Raw genomic sequence first — 17,373 nt, 5'->3', positions numbered from 1 at the left:
TAGCGGATTCAACCAGAAGCTGGTGAGTGCTTTACAGACGGTCAAGGCAGACTGTTTACAGACTGCTGGAAGCCCATGAATCACAGGCTGAGCAGCACTTATCTAGCAGAGCTGTTTGAACCTTGTAACTGAAAGGTAATCAGCAGAGATGAAACCAGATTGACTTGTGATGCTTTCTTTTTTCCCTTTGGTTAGGAGTGCTTTTTCTGTTTGCTATTTTGGTTGATTGATTTTTATTTCAGTAGTTCACACATGCAGATGCCAGATACGTGTGTTTTTAAATTTTGTAAAAGCAAAACATCTATTCGTGTCTTCATTGTACTATATAAAAAAAAAAAACTCTATATAACATGGGCAATAGGTTCCTTTTTTCTATAATCTCAGTAAAAGACTTTGTATGCTTAACAACAGAGAAATTGTTGTCCAAGAAGAACACACGGATAGTAGCAGAACTAATGTCTGCTTGGAAGAATACAGACTTAGGTAAACTTGGCAGTAGGGCAAGGGAAGGGAATGTATAAAGGCCAAGTCAACTGAATAAAAATATTTTTTTTTGTGGCCTACAACAAATGAAATAGGAGAGGCGAGTTTTTCGCTTACCATAAATGTATTCCTATTATTTTAGAATTACTATAGCGTGAAGGGCTTAGTCAAAGCCAAGCATCACAGGTAGGAGAACCCTGATGAACACCCAGCCTCATTGAACTGACTTGTTATTTTCCAGTGAATAATGAAGGGCTGAGATGAAAATATCGGGTCAAATAGGCTGATTCATAGAACATCACGCTTCTTCCTTTGACCAGGTGTTTTGTAAAGGGCTGAAGCACGTACCTGCCCTGATGGAAGTCAGAGCGCATGCAATTTGTTTATGGCAAATAGTAGGGGGAGTTTTAAAGCACAGAAGAGACTGATTCAGTAAATAAATGCGGAGTTTTGTGCATTGTGTTAGAAGTAGAATGAATAGCTCATGTACAAAGGAGGCCTTGGGAAAGGTTCTTACAATAGTTTTGGATTACATCTACCTGACCTGAAAGCTGCATGGGGCTTTGACTATTATGCACACGGTTTGTAAAATGCATCGCACATCCATGTCAGTCAAAAACCTCTCTTCTTTGGCTCGTGTATTTGGGTTGTATTACAAAGTTTGATTCCATGCTTTGATTTTCCTGGTGCTGCCAAGGATGGCACTCTTAAAAATACGGATGGCTGTCCATGTATGCTCAGACTCACCATTTTAATAAGAAATGTATATTTTGATACAGTTTACTGTGTCAGGCTCTTGCAATGATGTGAACTTTGATGACTGTTTCTTGTTTGTTTGTTTTATAAAGAGAAGTCTGCAAAGGCACGATTCCAAGCTGAATGTGAATGAAGGTTGGGTGGAGGTCACCCAATGCTCGGATGTCCTAGCCTTTAAGTACATATAGAATAGCATGGCAGTAATAATGGGAGGAGAGAAGGGAAAGGGTACAGTTCTCCCCATAAAACTATGGTTTCTTACCACTGTTTCTTGCATTTTCTGAGGAGAAGACAGTGTTTCACAAACCCATTGGAGAGCCAAGAGCATGGTTGCTCATGTAACACATACACAGGAACAAATTGATTTGAACGTTAGTAGCAACTTCGAGCCTGACCGGCTGTTTTAGGGTTGTATTGCATCAATGTATATTAAGGAAGTCTTTAAATACAGAAGCCTCTGCTGTGGTTTAGCCCTGGTAGGCAGCTCAGCACCACGCAGCCACGTGCTCACTCCCCCCCAGTGGGAGGGAGTCGGAAAAGTAAAAGTGAGATAACTCATGGGTTGGGATAAAGAAAGTTTAACAGATAAAGCCAAAGCTGCATGTGCAAGCAAAGTAGAATAAGGAATTCATTCAATGTTTAGCCATTTCCACCTGCAGATCTTGGTTGTTGGTGTTTTTGTTTTTTGTTTGTTTTTCCCAGATAGGAAAAAAAAACCTTCCTTAAGGGGTTTCAGTCTTAGATATACCTTAAATGCTGAGTTTAGATTGTTGTTTGTCTGGTCTGAAAGCTCTTCCATTATAGGATTCTGTTAAATGCTGTTCTGTCACTGTTAGTTAACATGTTAAATGCAAAATCAGTACAGGAAGGTGATGAGGAATTTGGACCTATGATGCCACACATTCAGGTGACACATCCTTCATTGTATCGAACCACTGGGTTTGATTTCTGTCTGCTTTTATGCAATTTTTATCAAAATTACTTCTGGATAGGGTTGGATGACTGCAACTCCACGCAGCAGAGCTGTTAATGCATCGGTGTTACAGCCTGACACACAACTGACGCTAAGTGAAACACCTCTGATGATGCTGCATGTATTAAAATACATCATCTGCATTCCAATGTGATTTAAATAACATAGCAGAAAAAATAAGTGCAGCGGAGGTATAGCCACCAGAAAATCAACAAGTACCGCAGTTCTGCCAGCTCTGCTACTTACTTGTGATTGCTAGCTACACCCATTTGCAGCTAGAATAAGCACTGAAGAACAGAAAACCACATGCAGATGCTGGGAATCAGCAAGGCCTCGAGTGTTTCAGTGTAAACATAACACCTGAAAACAAAACAAAAATGAAAGTATGACCGTCTACTGATTCTATATATATATATTTTTAATTTTAACCTTTGTTTTGCTTTTCTTTCTTTCTGAAGTGTTTGTCAGAGAGGAAACTTTCATTATTAGTGATACTTCCTTCATTAGAAATAGAAAAGATTATGTCCGTTTAGGTAAATCCCTTTCCTTCCTATTTCCCTCTAGCACAGTGTGCAGTCCAGGCCTTGTTGCAGTTTAGCTGCTCTGACGCATCTCCTCCCAGTACAGGAAGCCATGAAGTCATTCCTCGTGTAGCTTTGGGAAGAAGAGCCCAGTATGTGCAAAGGATCACATGCTTTTCTTTTTTTCTTTTTCTTTTTTTTTTTTTTAATTCCAGAAGTGGCATCAGACTGCAAAGTTTGGATCCCGGCTTTCTCAGCTTTTGGAACCGTTCACGTCTGAACCATTTACAAAAATAGCCACACTCTTCAGAACCAGATTTCAGGCTTTCTTCCCTGGCATATGGGATTTCAAGTCAAGCTCCTCTGCTGCTACTTCAGAAAAACAAGTTCAGTTTCTTCACATCCTTGCTCTTGACAGGCCACCTGTAGCCCCAGTGTGCTGCGTGTCACTTTGGGGTGGATTTGGCTAACCTCTCGTAGCTTTGCAGCGACATCTTGTGGCCCACTTGACCTTAAAATGCATCTGGCATTCCGCTTTCAGGGTGAAGGTCTCACGAAGAGTAAGACGGTGAGGAAGTAGGGTGCCATTGGAAAACCAGTACATTAATTGTGTTTAATTAGATAAGTGGCATTGCCAATATGATAGTCAACTTTACAAAAACGACCACCACCAACAAAGTTAGAAATTGTTTCAGATGCTAAACAAAATTGGTGTCCCTGATACTTTCACTATATAAAAATATTCTTTTTCACCAACGTTTCATGAAGAATCTACTTAAAAAAAAAGGGGGAAATCATAACAATTAAATTACTATAAAAGTAAAACTCTTCTTCTGATGCAAGTAATCTAAGAAGTTACATATTAAAATAACAAGTAAAAGCATTACAAACAGGATATTTTTACATTGAAAATTGTGTTTTATCCAGAATCTGGAAAAGTAAACATTTTTCATTAATAAGTTCAACATAAAACTCTCCTAGCTGCCTTACTAAGTTTTAAAACCTTGAAAAAATGGAGAAAAGTTAATAAGGAGAACAGAGCTTGACACTTTGTGAAACTCATTGAGACAAAGCAAACAGCAAACTAATTCCAAGCAAAGCCATTCCAAGATTAATCATGCTATTGTACTCTTCTTAGACAGCCTTATGGAATTACGTGTAGGCTTTCCAGTTTCAGGTTATAATTTTGCTTTTTCTAACACTGTTGAGTATTCAGCAAACAGTTCCTTATGTGAAAGATGCCCTCACATGATGTGTAAGACATAATCCAAACTCTCGTGTTAATGGAAAGAGTCCCGATAATTTCACAAGATCACAGAAGATTACTGCCAGCAACTTTGGAGTATTTTGCTGCATAACATTCACAGTTGTCCATCAGGCCTTACTGGGATTTATCAGTTAACCCTAAAAATGTAAACCCTGCTTACAGTATTTGGAGATTAACACACAGAGTCCCGAACTGCCATAACTGGAGTCAGTGGCAGTGTTCAGCAAAAGCAGAATCAGGCATAACTCCTTTTATAAGCAAGACTGCTGCTTCAGAAACAGAATGCCATAGATACTTGCCCTTCCTCTCAAGGCTGCAAAGTTTGGACAGCATAATTGGTAAGTAGCCATAGGTAGCAGAAGTGAGGGGAAAACACAGTTCTGCAGAGAAAAGATAGATTTCAGGCTACAGTTGGTGACCTCTTCCAATATGAAGAACACCGAGTACTCTGCTGGGTTGAGGGCTTTCCGTGGCCTGCCCAGGGGAGCAGAGGTGAAGGGTGCTGCTGCAGGGAGCGAGGCTGGCAGGAACTGGGAGCCTTTCAACCTGCCACCTCCAGGGATGTTGCTGTCTCAGCGACGGGTCTTCACGACAACGTCTGCCTGTGCTTCACTCTAAACTCAGCTCATCCATGCAGTCACGCAAAGCAGGTTCCAGCCATGGCAATAAGAATGCCTCAGAATAATTAAAATGGCTGCTACACACATTATTTTGATGTCCAGGATTTAATCTGTGTACCCTGCCTATACCCTTACATCCTTCCCAGGCACTTTGAAAGGCTTTGATCTAGAATGGGAATGGAATTAGCTCAAATTGCTGAGTCTAGGGTATATTTCTCTCTCTGTAGCAGGCAATCCCTTAGTCTCCCAATGAAATTCTATGTAAATTCCACTGTATACATTTTCTGTGTAAATTTTGCTTCAACAGAAGCAGAAGTCAGCTATGCAGCGGCAGCTTTTCCTTGTAGTTCTTCAGCAGCCTGCATAACTGTACGGAGTGCTCTGAGCCTCTGACAAATGTCAGTGATGACACCAGACTTTAATGAAAATTTAAATGTATCTGTTAGCTGTACTGATATTCTTTTCAATGAATTGCACTTGAAAGTAATTGCACTAATACGTAGTTGCATTTTTAAAATGCTTTTGAGATACCACACTGCCTCATGCATCATTTGCGGCTTATTTCGTTCAGTCCCAGTCATGCAGGGGTTTCAGGCTGCAGCTATCCTCTCAAACACTCTGTAACTAAAGGTTCCCATATCAGCAATAACGTTTTATGCCCTGGACTCAACTTTTTTGAAAAGTGATCATCTGGAAGTCAGCCTGAGATCCAGCTGTGTCACACGGATTTTCCCTGCCCTCTGAAACAATCTGTTCCACTGTTTTTGAAGCTTCTGGACCCTGCGAGCAGGGACTGTCCAGGGCATCGCCACTGCTGTTGCAGCGAAGAGGGGAGGCTATGTCGGAGGGCTGGTCTGACGGTTTGCCTGGAGCAGACGGCAGAGGCACAGACAAAGGAAGATTCATCATGTAGAGCACATTGCCCAGACGTCGAGACACCTTTAAAGACAGAAACACAGTTGCAGCAGCTGCTTCTTGAGGTAGAGTTAACATCATTAAATGTTGAGGCTGGCTGTCACGTAGCAATGCCAGGGACAAAGCCTGGAAGGTGTGTAGATCCCAACCATCTTATCAGTGGTTAGCAAAAGTGAAAAAAAAAACTCCTCCATTTTCTCTCTCATATTTTTCTAGGCTCGGCCTTTTTCCATTTTTCTTGTGGAAGGAGCTTGGCAATGCTCAGCATAGCCTGCCTGGGAAATGGCTCAGCGTGCTGGCTCTGACAGCTCTTGCTCTCTAGGTACTGTGGCACCCATGAGACAGAGGGGAGGCAAACTGCCAGCCAGGAGCTGGGAAGGTGGTTTTAAAAAGAGAAGAGTGACAGAGAGCTTGAGATTAAAGAAAACAGACAGGTAGACAACAGAAACACACAGAGAGTTTATATTACTGGATGAAATGAAGAACAGAAAATTTTAAATGTAAAGGGACAGCCTGTCAATGAAACATGTAAGAATATATTCCCAGAAAGGCTGTAGAAACATTCACTTGGCATCTTTAAAGGCCAGGCTGGAGCAAAAGCAAGTATGTATCAGAACACTTCTTACCAGCTGGGAAAGGAAAAGAGTGCAATGGAATAAATCCATCAAATATCTTTTCCATTGCCAGCCTCAGCCTAGCCTCCAGTTCAGTTATATCCTCACTCTACTTTGAGCATCTCTCAAACTGCCGGTCCTCACAACCCCTCCACCTCCAGTGTCTCCCTGCATGCTGTTGGTACATGCAGGGAAGCGAACGCAAACTACGCTGGAGGCATTTTTTTTTACCCCAATATTACGGTAATTACCTTATCAGGGAGAAAAAACGTGTATTGTTTGGAAAAATTTTATCCTGATAACTTCTGACTCCTTCACATCTTTGTGACTTGCTGGTTTTGGTACGTTTGATGATCATACCTGAGAGCGGATTTTTAGTGCTGGTCCGAGTTTTAATCCCATCGTATCCAGGAGATGTTCCTCTGTTAGCAGCGGGAGGGTTTCTCCATCAATAGCGTGGTCTTTGAATATCTTACATGAAACAAGAAAATAACATCATGGGGTGATAAAGCAGACTTCACTGTTTGTTTTTTTTTATGCTTAATCCTGAGGCATAGACAACAAAAGGCGGAAATAATTGTAGTGTTTTATCTTCATAGTTATCTCTTAACTGCACTGTGAGGCCATTTGTTCAGATGTACAGATATCTGCACATTTGCCTGTAGCAAACCTACTTGTTCTTCTGGGGAACTTTGTCATCTTTCCATGTTACTTAGTGAGGTTTTTGTTTGTTTGTTTCATTTGGGTTGTTTTGTTGGTTGTTTTGTTTTAGGAAACTTGAGCAGCCTGCTGGCAATGAAAGAGGAGTGTTCATCTTATTAGATCTTTCCCAGGAGCATACACAATTTCAACCTCTTTGCTTGCATTTCTCATGATATTTCACTTTTTTAAATGCATTGACACTCATAAGAGCTCAGGGGGGTAGGTGGGCTAAACCAATATCCAAGAACGTAGAAGTGCTTTAAAAATTGTGCAGGGTATGTAGAAAGAAAAAAAATAAGATACTTTTTTATAATATTGTTTTGCTGCTGTTAGTATGTGTCATGAGCAGTGACTGCAGATAGCAGCATGCGAACAGAACTGCATGCGACCTCTCAGAGCATGGGATACCACTACATTTATAACTTTGGGACAACTAGTTAACCTCTAACATATTTGTTCGACGGCCTTTAAATCTAGATGATCCTAAAGACCTTAAAATGTGACTGTGAATGTGATGTATGTTTGTAATCACCTGGGCATAATCTGAACAGCCTGGGAGGCTACCGATGAAGTTGTATACATCATCAACAGTCCACTTGCGAATGTCTTCGATGGTAGAAATGTCTTCTCCATTCAGGATCAGGCCATGTGCTCCTGTAAGAAGAAACACAAATGTTACGTTTGTAGGACTCTGCTGGCAAATCAGTTGGAAAAGACTGTTAACATAAGAATTTGTACACTTATCCAGAGCCCCAGATTTTAACAGCACTGCATATGAATTCTACGTTTAGTTGCCATGACTCTGTTGTACCAAAATTTTGCTTAAAACAAAGGGAAGAAACAAGAGAGCAAGTCATTAACGATAATGAATATCAATATGCCATTTTTAACTGCAGCCTGGAGACTTGACAAACCTGGAGTTAGCAATGGGTTGCTGGGCACTGGAAATCCATACGGTAGCGCTGAGAACGGGATTGCAGAAGGGTACATGTACTTGTCATCAAACGCAGCACAAGAGCTATTAGATTCCTTCTCATTTGTGTTGCTGCAGCTGTTGCTTTCAGCAGAAATTTCGTGAGCAGCACAGTTTTTCCTCAGGTCTTGTTCAAACTCTTTGCAGTTTTTGGCAACTGCAGATGGCTCGGTCTGATTTTTGCTTTGTTCGTGTTTGTTTGGTGTCTCCACCTCAGCTTCTTTCTTGTCCTCTTTCTCATCATCCACTGCGGTGGAAGCAAGGTCTGCAGTTTTGTCTTCGGCTTGGTTCTTCGTGCCATTGGCACCACAGTCTGCGGTTTTGGGATTTCCAGCTCTTCTTCCTGGTCGGCGGCCCCTCTCCCTCTGCAAAGCGACGACTGGAGGGTATGGGCTGGCTGCCATGAGCATAGTGTTGCCGTGAATTTCATCGAGAGTGGTACGATGAACGTATAAGTCACTGGGAAGGTGGCCTTCAGGTAGTCTGTGCCTGCCGCGGAAAGCAATGGGGCTGGCTGGCATCCCGTGGTAAAGGAAAGGTGCTTCCAGGCCCAGCAGCCCTTTCCGATGAGCTTTCTCCATTTCTTTTTGCTGAAAAATAGCACTCATCTCCATTTCCATCCTAAGAGACACACAGAGCACGAGCAGTCAGGGCAGCTCTGATCTTTTATCACCTCTTTTATTTTTTTTTTGTTTTGTTTTAGATTTGACAGGGCAGCCTGCTCCTCTGGCGGCCTAGAGTAGGGGGGATCACGGGACCTTGGTAAGGGGCAGAGTCCCTTCAAGAACAAGGATTTGGGCCCTTTTGGGCCCAGCACAGCTGCAGGGGTGCAGGAGGTTGTTTGATAACACCTGGTTATCAAAGCCAGAGGAAGTGGGAGAGTTGGGGGCAGAAAGCAGGGGGAAGTTTCTAGGACTGGCTTGAGAGCTGGGTAAGAGTTTGTCTTGGGGATTTAGGCTGAGCTTGTTCACTTTGGGGGTTTCTTGGGTTTGGTGGGCTGAGAGAAGAACCTGAACAGGCAGCGGTGGTGCTGATACGGCCAAGGGTATGTAGGCTGGCACTATTTGTGCCTAGCTATTTTCCTTGTCTTTCTTGGGGTTTGTACTGTGTGGCAGCAGTTATGTGAAGCACATTGTTGATGCAAGTCTTGCGCTTGGACGAGTTCAGCAATCAAGACTGGCTTACTGAAGAGCTTAAAACACTTCTGTCATAGTTCTCTTGAGGTGCCTAATCAAAATTTATCAGTTCTTTGCTCTTAATCTCACTATGCAAGTGATGCCGCAGCTCGGTGCTGTGCTGAATCCCAGCGCAGCTATAGTTGGGGTCAGAGTTTCTTTATGGAAATGGCATGGCTGTGAGGGAGGGCATTAGCGACTACTTCACCGGCTACTGATTACACTGAAACTGGTACAACCAGCCAGGCTCTCTACAGTAACCCTGCCATTCGCATTGTTTGGTTAAACTGGGAAAACTGTCTGCCCTTAGTGGGGTGGAGACATGGCTAATCATCCCCAGGGCCCAGCTGTGGAGGCTTAAAGTACTGCGTGTGATAGCACACAGCTGTAAAGTTTGAATTTGTTTTTAACTTTTTGTAACCTTAGGGTGTTTGGATCCAGAGCTCAAGGGCTGGGTCTGCAATTTGTAGCATGTTTATTTCTTTAACCAAGCTGAGAGGTTTGTTTCTTTTCCCTACATCATTTTAAGGCTAAAAGCAAAATAGGGGCAAGCAGAAAGTTCAACAGTCTTGGACCCTCAGAGATGAGAGGGCCCTCTGCTTCTCTGGGTGGTTTGAAAAATTATCTCAGTCACTCCTAATAAAAAAAAAAATCAGCAGTGTCTGTTACTTCATCACTTCCATCTGCCTTTGCTGCCCTAATCCTGGCCTGCACCTCAGAGCAAAGCTTACTCTCAATTACCTGGCAATATTTTGCTTCTGAACCAGTTCCTGCCTTCTGGCCACAGCCTCCATGGATTCTGGTTGGAGAAAGCTATATCCTTAAAGGGAAAGGAAAAAAAAAAATCTTACATTTGTTCCCTCAAGCAAATGCACAAACCCCAGAGCAATGCAAAGGCACTTCAAAAAGCTTCTTAAGGCTTGAACTGTGTGCTTCTCCAGGAAGCTGGTATGACTCCAGGTTAAATGCTACTTGTGTTCATTACTTCAGTGGGAATATGTAGAAGAAACACGAAGTCTAGGATCAGATGTGTCGTTAGGTGCACCTGCTGTTATCCATAAAGGAGATAGCAGGGTTGGGTTATTTGGTGACTTAGGTCTTTGAAGTAGTTACAGCTGCTCAGAAAACAATAGCCACCAGTTAAGCAAAGCAAACCTGCTCCTTAAAGACTATTTTCAGCCTAGATGTCATGTTATTTTAAAAGGCATATCCTCTTGAGGTAATCTCTTGTTTGAGATCCACATTTAGGGGGAAAAATCTGAAGCCAGAAATTCTGATTATGGATCTATGCAGAATCTAGAGTCTGTGTCCTCTGGTCAAAGAAGGAACCATAAGTATAAAGTGGTGTATAAATTGATTATAAATAAACTCGTGTGAATATATTTGCAGCATGATGTGCGTACCACAGTTCTGCTGCCATGCTGTGGTATCCAGCCTTCCCTTAGAGCTGTGCCCTGTAATTTTGGGTCTCCAATCAGGACAACCAACAAGTCTTTTTAAAAAAAGTGTAATCTGTTGAGAGATAAAATGGCATCTGGTACTGTGAATATGATCAATAAAGTAGTCTTTTAAAACAGCTAATACTGATACATGAGCATGAGTTAAATGTAGCAAAAAAAATGTTGTTGATTGGACTCATTTGTTTAGCTGCAACCTTCTGTTTAGATGTGGGAATGTCTGGGAAACAAAAAAACAAAGAGAACATAAAGATGCGAGTGGTTTGGAAATCAGTGTATTCAACAGAAGTTAAAATTGGTGTTTAAGACCTAAACTGGCACAGTTTAGAATCCCTTGTAGGAGACTGTCTCCTTTTAGCGAGATTATTTTACCAAAGAAAATAAATTAGGTTTGTAGATACTGCTGAGAAACCAATGGGGGGAAAAAAACAAATAGGTGCCATTTGTTTTCTCAGTTGCATGCTATCGCTTTTCAGGATACAGACAATGCTTCATTACCTGGTCCTGGATAAACACGGTTGGCCAATATGTTTGGCATGTTTGTGTGCTGTGGGACTGTGGGCCCGAGGTGGGATGCCATATGAATTTGTCTCGGGTCAGCTGATGCCATCATTTCGGTTGAAGGTAACAAATCTCTGCGAGAAAAAACATGCGTTCGGACATGGAAAGGACACTGTTCGGTTAATAATAATACAAGGTTTTTATATACTCAAGGACAGCACATGAACGTTTATTCTTTAATTGCAGTATTACAGTAGAGCAGTGATGCAAAATACCTGTCCACCAGTCGAGGCTCGAACTGGGAGGAAATCGCCTGCATTCTCTGCTGGCCGGTGCCCATTAGCGGGGGGTTTACTGCCATCAGCTGGTTCCTCATGAGCATCTCCTGTCGCTGCCGCAGTTCTGACACAAAGCATACACAGTTTCCACTGCCACCTTAACTGCTTTGCTTAAATAATGCGGTTTTATACAATCAAAATGCAGTAAAAATAAACAGGATGTGCACAGTCAAGTGTATAAAAGGACAATTTGCAATCAGCAATAACTCTTATATCACTATTAAACTAGAAGAGCATAGCCATGAATGTGAAGTTCTCTGTTTGAGAGAGTTTTCGTTTCTAATACAATTTTTCTTTGAAAGAAATCTTACTGGCTGGGACCTGCCTTGTGAGAGGGCAGCTCTAGAAAGAAGAGCCTGCAGTTGTGAGCCAGAACCTCACAGTGTCCAGCTACGGCTTCTGTTGCTGAGCTCCTCCGTGGCCTTGACTCCTCTTCCAGATGCTTAGCATTTCTTGGTCAGCTTCCGAATGCCAGGAATTCCCCATGTTAACTTTTAATTACCTTAATAGAGATATGCTTTTCCAACTATTCCTAAGAGAAATTTGAGATACCTTTTTAAAGGCATTAAACCTGTTGCTGGCTGTTTCTTGAGATTAGCAATCCTACAAACAAGCATGCTGTAAGGTTTCTTTCTGCTTACCTCCTGCTGCCATGCCACTTGCTAACCGGTACAAGTGCTTTTCTTCGAGAGCTCCTTGCTCCCCCAGGATAGACATCTTTCTCATGTGATCCCGAGGAGTCATGCTGTAAGGAGATAGCAATGGTTTTTCCAGTGGGAAGAACTGAATCAGCAGGCCCAAAGAAAGGAGTAAGACATTCAACAATACAAGAAACAGTAGGTTTTATACAAGTTGTCCCATCCCTATAAGAAACAGTAGGTTTTATACAAGTTGTCCCACCCCTGGAAGTGTTTAAGACCAGGCTGGATGGGGTTTGGAGCAGCCTGGTCTGGTGGTGTTCTTTACGGTTCTGAATGCTGTAAATGCTCGATTCCGTGTTGGCAAAGATTGTGGTCTTTCTGCAATCAGACAACCCTGTCAAGTCCAAGAGGAACAGCACTATCTCCATTGTTCTTGACACGGCGATATGATGAATGTGTGCGGCTAGACATGTTTCCATTTGCCCCCCACCTCCCCCTCCTTTTTTTTAAGGATACTTTAGACTTAAAGCGGTTTAGGATGCTGGGTGCCTCATGAAGAGCATTTGAGCTGCCAAAGTGCTTCTGAGCTGCTAAAGCATACTAAAGCTCAGTACTAAAGCGTTTTAGTGCAGAACTAAACTGTGCAGCAGCTCAAAAAATAGGTGGCAACTGCAAAGATGATATTTGCCGTACCATATTGGTCCAGTGAGCCATCTGGGTGGTTTCTGTTCATAGATGAGTGGGCTGTACTGAATGCTCTAGAAAACAAAGCTGAAATTGTAAACTTCATTCTAACTTCTACACAGCCTGGTGCACCGGACTAGAGAATATGAAGGTGCAAAGCAACCAGCAAAGGGCCATGGAAAAAAATGGGAGGTTTTTATCATTTTATTTTAGTAAATCAGGAAAGAAAAAAAAAATCAAAGTTAATGTTAACACTGATAAAGTTTCTTCTGTCAGATGACTGAAATACTGTACCACTATCATTTTAGGAAATTGCTTCAATTCAATTTTGCTTCAATTCCCTGCTCTGTTCACAGTGGGGAACATATTTGTTTTTGGGGAAGCTGTCCCTGTGCGAGGGGGGAAAAAACATAGAATTGCAAGATGCTTTTGTTTATCAGGCCTACCTAGAACTCCTATACTTTTGCTGTCGTAGTAAAAGCCCCTTCCTTCTTTCCGTAAAATCACACCTGTGACTAAAATTATGTGATGCAACTTTTAAAGTGTGGAATCATGGAAAACCTGCTGGGAAAGGACCCATCTATTCTGACCCAAAACCACCACCTTCATGTAGGATCAAATATACCCTGCCTGTTTTGACCAACAACCAAGCGACAGTAACTGGTTAGAAACCATTAGCACCAGTATCACAATAATATTTTCTGTAGAGTCTGGATTTTGCGTGGATGTGAAGCATGTTACACTGGTGACAGTCTGTGTTTCCTTTCAGAGCTGGAGCAGAGACTATCTAAAACCTTTTTGTTAAAATCTTTCTTTTTAAAAAGTGAGGTGGTCTCTTGAATGCTGGCATTTCCACTGAAAAAAGGGTTCCATTCCGTATACAGCAGCATCCACAGAGGAGCTGATCCATATGTTTTGATAGATTATGATCTATTGGATGACTAAAGATATGCCAAGATTCAGAGAGCATCACCTGAGGCAACGTTCATGACATCAGCAACTTATCCTTGCAGAGGCAGACTAGGTGGTCTGTTGGTTTGATATGGAATAGATACTATATTGAGAAGTCATGGAATAATTTAACTTGGAAGTTTATCTTCCACTAAATCTGTAGCTTACTGCTTCCACTGACCCAGTTTTTGAATCATCGTGAGCCAAAAGGAGGGTTTGATTCCTTAATGAGGTTTTCACTGGAGTTGCTCCATGAAGCCATTCTGTTTTGATTTGTTTTCTGTTGTGCCAGTCAATCCTATCTAATTTATCTTGGATTTCTTCTCAGATGTATTAAAAATAACTCTGGTATTTCTGGTAAAAGTTTTCAGGATGCTATTTCCACTGAAACTAATCTGCTTTCCTAAGCTGAATGTCAGAATACCTGTATGGTGCAAATTTTATGTAAAGGCCACATTTTGTATGTATATGTTATCCGTATTAAATTACTTGCTAAATTCCCTGCCTTTCCTGTTCAGGGAAGTATTGAGTTGATGTGGTAGGATACATACTTAGCTCAACAACCTGATATTAAGGCTAGTATATAACCTTGTGTCAGGAGGAGATACTGAACTTCGCTAATTTATGTTACACCCATTTGGAAAAACACCTTCTTGAGTTACTTAGCTGGGGCTCTGACTGGCAGGTCAAAATTAGGGTACTTACGGCTCCTACTATTTTCATAATAACTAGCATATTAGAAACCAACGTCAGCAAAAAAAAAAAATCTCTGAGGAGAGAACAGGGAAAGTATACTTCTGATACATATATTAGCTGGGATTTAAGAGTAGCTCAAAATCCGGCTGCCGAGTTCATATAAATTCATACACACCAGCTGTCCAGTGTTGCATTCATATATGGCTCTTCTCTGATCCTATTGCACAAATCCTGGCTGTACAGCACATTATAGGGATGAAGACAAGTTAATCTCTACCTTTAGAGTCTTACCCTTAGCAAACCCTTCTTGGCAGCAGGCAGAACCACTCACCCAGTACTAATTCTGTCTCAGTTTATTAGACAAGAAGTGGCAAGACACGAACTTCATGAACCAGAAGCATTTGGAAATCTAATCATCCTCTATGTGCTTTCAAAATGTCTGTAGCAGTTCTGTGTCCATATTGTAATACCGTCTTATGTATAGTACAGATTTATTGTAAGACTTATTTTTTTTTAGTTAAATACATTAAGATTTCATTGGTTAATACTGCTTTTATATACATCAAATGCATATAATTAGCATTTTTAAAAAGCAATTTTTTGTATACCTTTGCAATGAACGGATCTGTGGACTCTTGAAAGAAGCTGGGTATTGTTGAAAACTTTCGTGTAAATTTATGTCAGAGAAATCACTTAAACATATAATATAAGCATGTATCCAAGCTTACGAGTGAAATATATGAAGCAACCCATGCATAGTATCATTTTCATCCCCATTGCCTCCCTTCTTAGAAAAAGCTGTCCTGATTACTTGAGAAATCAGATTCTGGTTGAAAAAAAAAATAAATTATTAATGCTCTAGTGTTATTAACTGTCATATCAAGCATTCCTACCTTTAAACTATGCTAGTGCTGAAGTTGTACTTATTCAAGAACCCACAACCAGTAAAATAAGTTACTTTTGGAAAACAAGAAAGTTGTTATACCAATGTTACGTTCTACAGGATCGTGAAATACGTCATCTTAATTGGGGTAAGGTACCACTGGAGAAGTTGTAGGGCTGAATTCTAATCCTAGATACGTGGGCACAGACTGCTCAGAGACTGAGATTAGAGTGTAATCCTAAAACTGGATTGAGAACGATACATTCCCTAAAGAAAGGAAAATAACTATATTTATACCGTGCGTGTCATCCAGGAAAGTTCGCATTGCAAGCCTTTACACTGAAATGAAGACGTGGATGTTTCACCATTTGGAGCTAGCTATTTGTTAAGACATCAAGCAGCAAGTCAAAGTTCTTTTAAGCATGTTGGTTTAGGGAAGAAATCGAGGCCTAGTACCAGTAAATTCAGTCCTTTGGGTACGAAGGCTGACAATAGGAGTTCCTCTTGTTCCCACTGAAATGTGTGGGGGCAAAGGTAAGGTGGTGTTCCTGTCTGCTACCGAGACACCATCAACTTTACCGACTGAAACGGATGGCGGAGAGGCTTTGTGCTGAGCACACGTGCACAGCAAGAGCCCTGAGCAGGTGAGGCGGGCAGATGGTGGAGGGAAAAGCAGCAGCGCTTCTGCCGTTTGACGTGGCACGGGAGCGGTACGGATACGGGACGGTGAGCAGCAGAGGGGGGGGGTTCTGCTTTGCACCTCTCTGAGCTCCAGGCTGGAACCAGGGTGCTGGGTCCTGCAGAAGCACGGTGCTAATGACGTGCATTTGCATTCGTGGCAGCACCCAAAGGCTCCTGCAGAGCAGAAGCTTAAGCGTGCACACAAAATGCTATAACTATGCTTGCTAAAAACATAGGAAAATAACTAAACAAGAGCTAATGAAAATAGCGGTGGTAGCAGAGCAAGCGTGTGTATGCATGCATCTATGTGTAACACGGTGCACCGACCCTTGTCTCCTGACAAACTGGTACGTGGCAATCTGTGTATGAGGGATGGGTCTCTGCATTACATGGATTATATGCAGAGAGAAAAGCATGATGCAATTTGTTTTCCCTGTGGACTTATTTCACAACTGGCAATGACGTTTGGCTTTTTATTGAAACATTATCATGTTGTCTTTTATTCTTTTCGAAGTTGAAAGATTGCAAAACATGGCATAAGTGAGATCAGTTAAAAAGCAAACTGTATTTTTTACTTTAAGATCATTTTTACCTTTAAAGCATAAAGAAGGCTTTTGTCATTTCTTATTTCTAGGTGCAAGACTTGGGATGGAAAACTTTCTGATGATTAGAGAACAAGGCAGGTATTTTCAAATGTAATGCAGTTGAATTATAGTGGGATTCTTGCCTTGCTTTAACCTGAAATACTAGTGCAAATGACAACACTGCCAGTCCCAAAAGAAACCAGGCAGTGGAAAGACAACGAGGTTTCAGGAAGGCTCTTTAAAACTATTTATATTTAACAACTCTTTGATTTCCACCGTCTAACTAAGAGTTTAAATCTTGAAAACCTGTACCAGATCCTCAGTACCTTTCCTCTTGAGTTAGAATCGCACCAGTATCCTTCAGACTTCCCAAAGTTCTTTGATAAAAACGTAGAAAACTGCATTTGGTGTGTCTTAGACCAGTAAGATAAAACAAGACGGTACTTTTTTTTTTTTTTTGTATTATTAATCTTTTCAGGCTACTTTTCTTCATTATAAATCAAAAGAGAACATGAACTGATTTTAAAAAGTATTTGCAGGTATATTTAAATATATGCAAGTCAAATATCAGATACTAAAACAATCGTTATTTTCCACATTCATATAGAAAATTACGAGTTTTAATACAACCTTTTACCCTTTACAAGAGTAACGTGAAATTGCAGACTAGATCCTGTACACAGACTCAAAAGTCAGCATCTTCAACAGACTGAATGTTTTCTGTTCCACAGTTTGTAGGATCAGACCACAATAAAACTACTTGAGTCAGGATTGTCTCTCTCACTCTTTCCCTATCTTTGGAGCTTGGGGGAGAGGGGAAATTCACATATTCTGTAACTGAGCAGCTTGAAATTTCAGCTTAGAAGGCAATATAATAGTGCCCAAGCCGTTCTCGGTCTATAGTTAATTCCACCCACGTATTCCGATAATAACAAGACGTAAGGAACTCTTACAGCAT

The 17,373-nt window shown here is 41.3% G+C and overlaps 2 protein-coding genes and 1 long non-coding RNA gene across 3 annotated transcripts in view; 1 reads left to right on the top strand and 2 right to left on the bottom strand.

Moving 5' to 3' along the window:
- LOC308200174 overlaps positions 1-17,373 on the bottom strand; it is an 87,215-nt gene that overhangs the window by 26,475 nt on the left and 43,367 nt on the right. The gene's annotated exons all lie outside the window — the stretch shown is intronic.
- The window catches only part of LRRC31 (leucine rich repeat containing 31), a 54,543-nt gene that overhangs the window by 11,089 nt on the left and 26,081 nt on the right, over positions 1-17,373 (top strand). The window lies entirely within an intron of this gene.
- On the bottom strand, positions 2,300-16,437 carry SAMD7 (sterile alpha motif domain containing 7). The gene is made up of 8 exons (XM_080605421.1): positions 11,937-16,437; positions 11,233-11,359; positions 10,955-11,091; positions 9,741-9,819; positions 7,766-8,445; positions 7,384-7,505; positions 6,510-6,620; positions 2,300-5,559 (listed from the first exon to the last, which is right to left on the bottom strand). Exons 1-8 carry the CDS (start codon positions 12,037-12,039, stop codon positions 5,287-5,289), a joined length of 1,632 nt encoding a protein of 543 aa, XP_080461547.1. The 5' UTR covers positions 12,040-16,437; the 3' UTR covers positions 2,300-5,286.

This window comes from Anser brachyrhynchus, assembly GCF_964034855.1.
Source record: "Anser brachyrhynchus genome assembly, chromosome: 9".
NCBI lineage: Eukaryota > Metazoa > Chordata > Aves > Anseriformes > Anatidae > Anser > Anser brachyrhynchus.
Note: the sequence above shows the minus strand (reverse complement) of the source record. Positions and strands in the feature narration are given on the sequence as shown.

What these genes read in the sequence shown, in the direction of transcription:
- SAMD7 (XM_080605421.1), bottom strand. Translation starts at nt 12,039, where the DNA reads ATGACTCCTCGGGATCACATGAGAAAGATGTCTATCCTGGGGGAGCAA. An exon ending in CAGAAGCAAAATATTGCCAG is followed by an intron (nt 8,446 to 9,740) that starts GTAATTGAGAGT and finishes TGTGTCTCTTAG; the next exon opens with GATGGAAATGGAGATGAGTG. An exon ending in CACTAAAAATCCGCTCTCAG is followed by an intron (nt 5,560 to 6,509) that starts GTATGATCATCA and finishes CTGTCTTTAAAG; the next exon opens with GTGTCTCGACGTCTGGGCAA.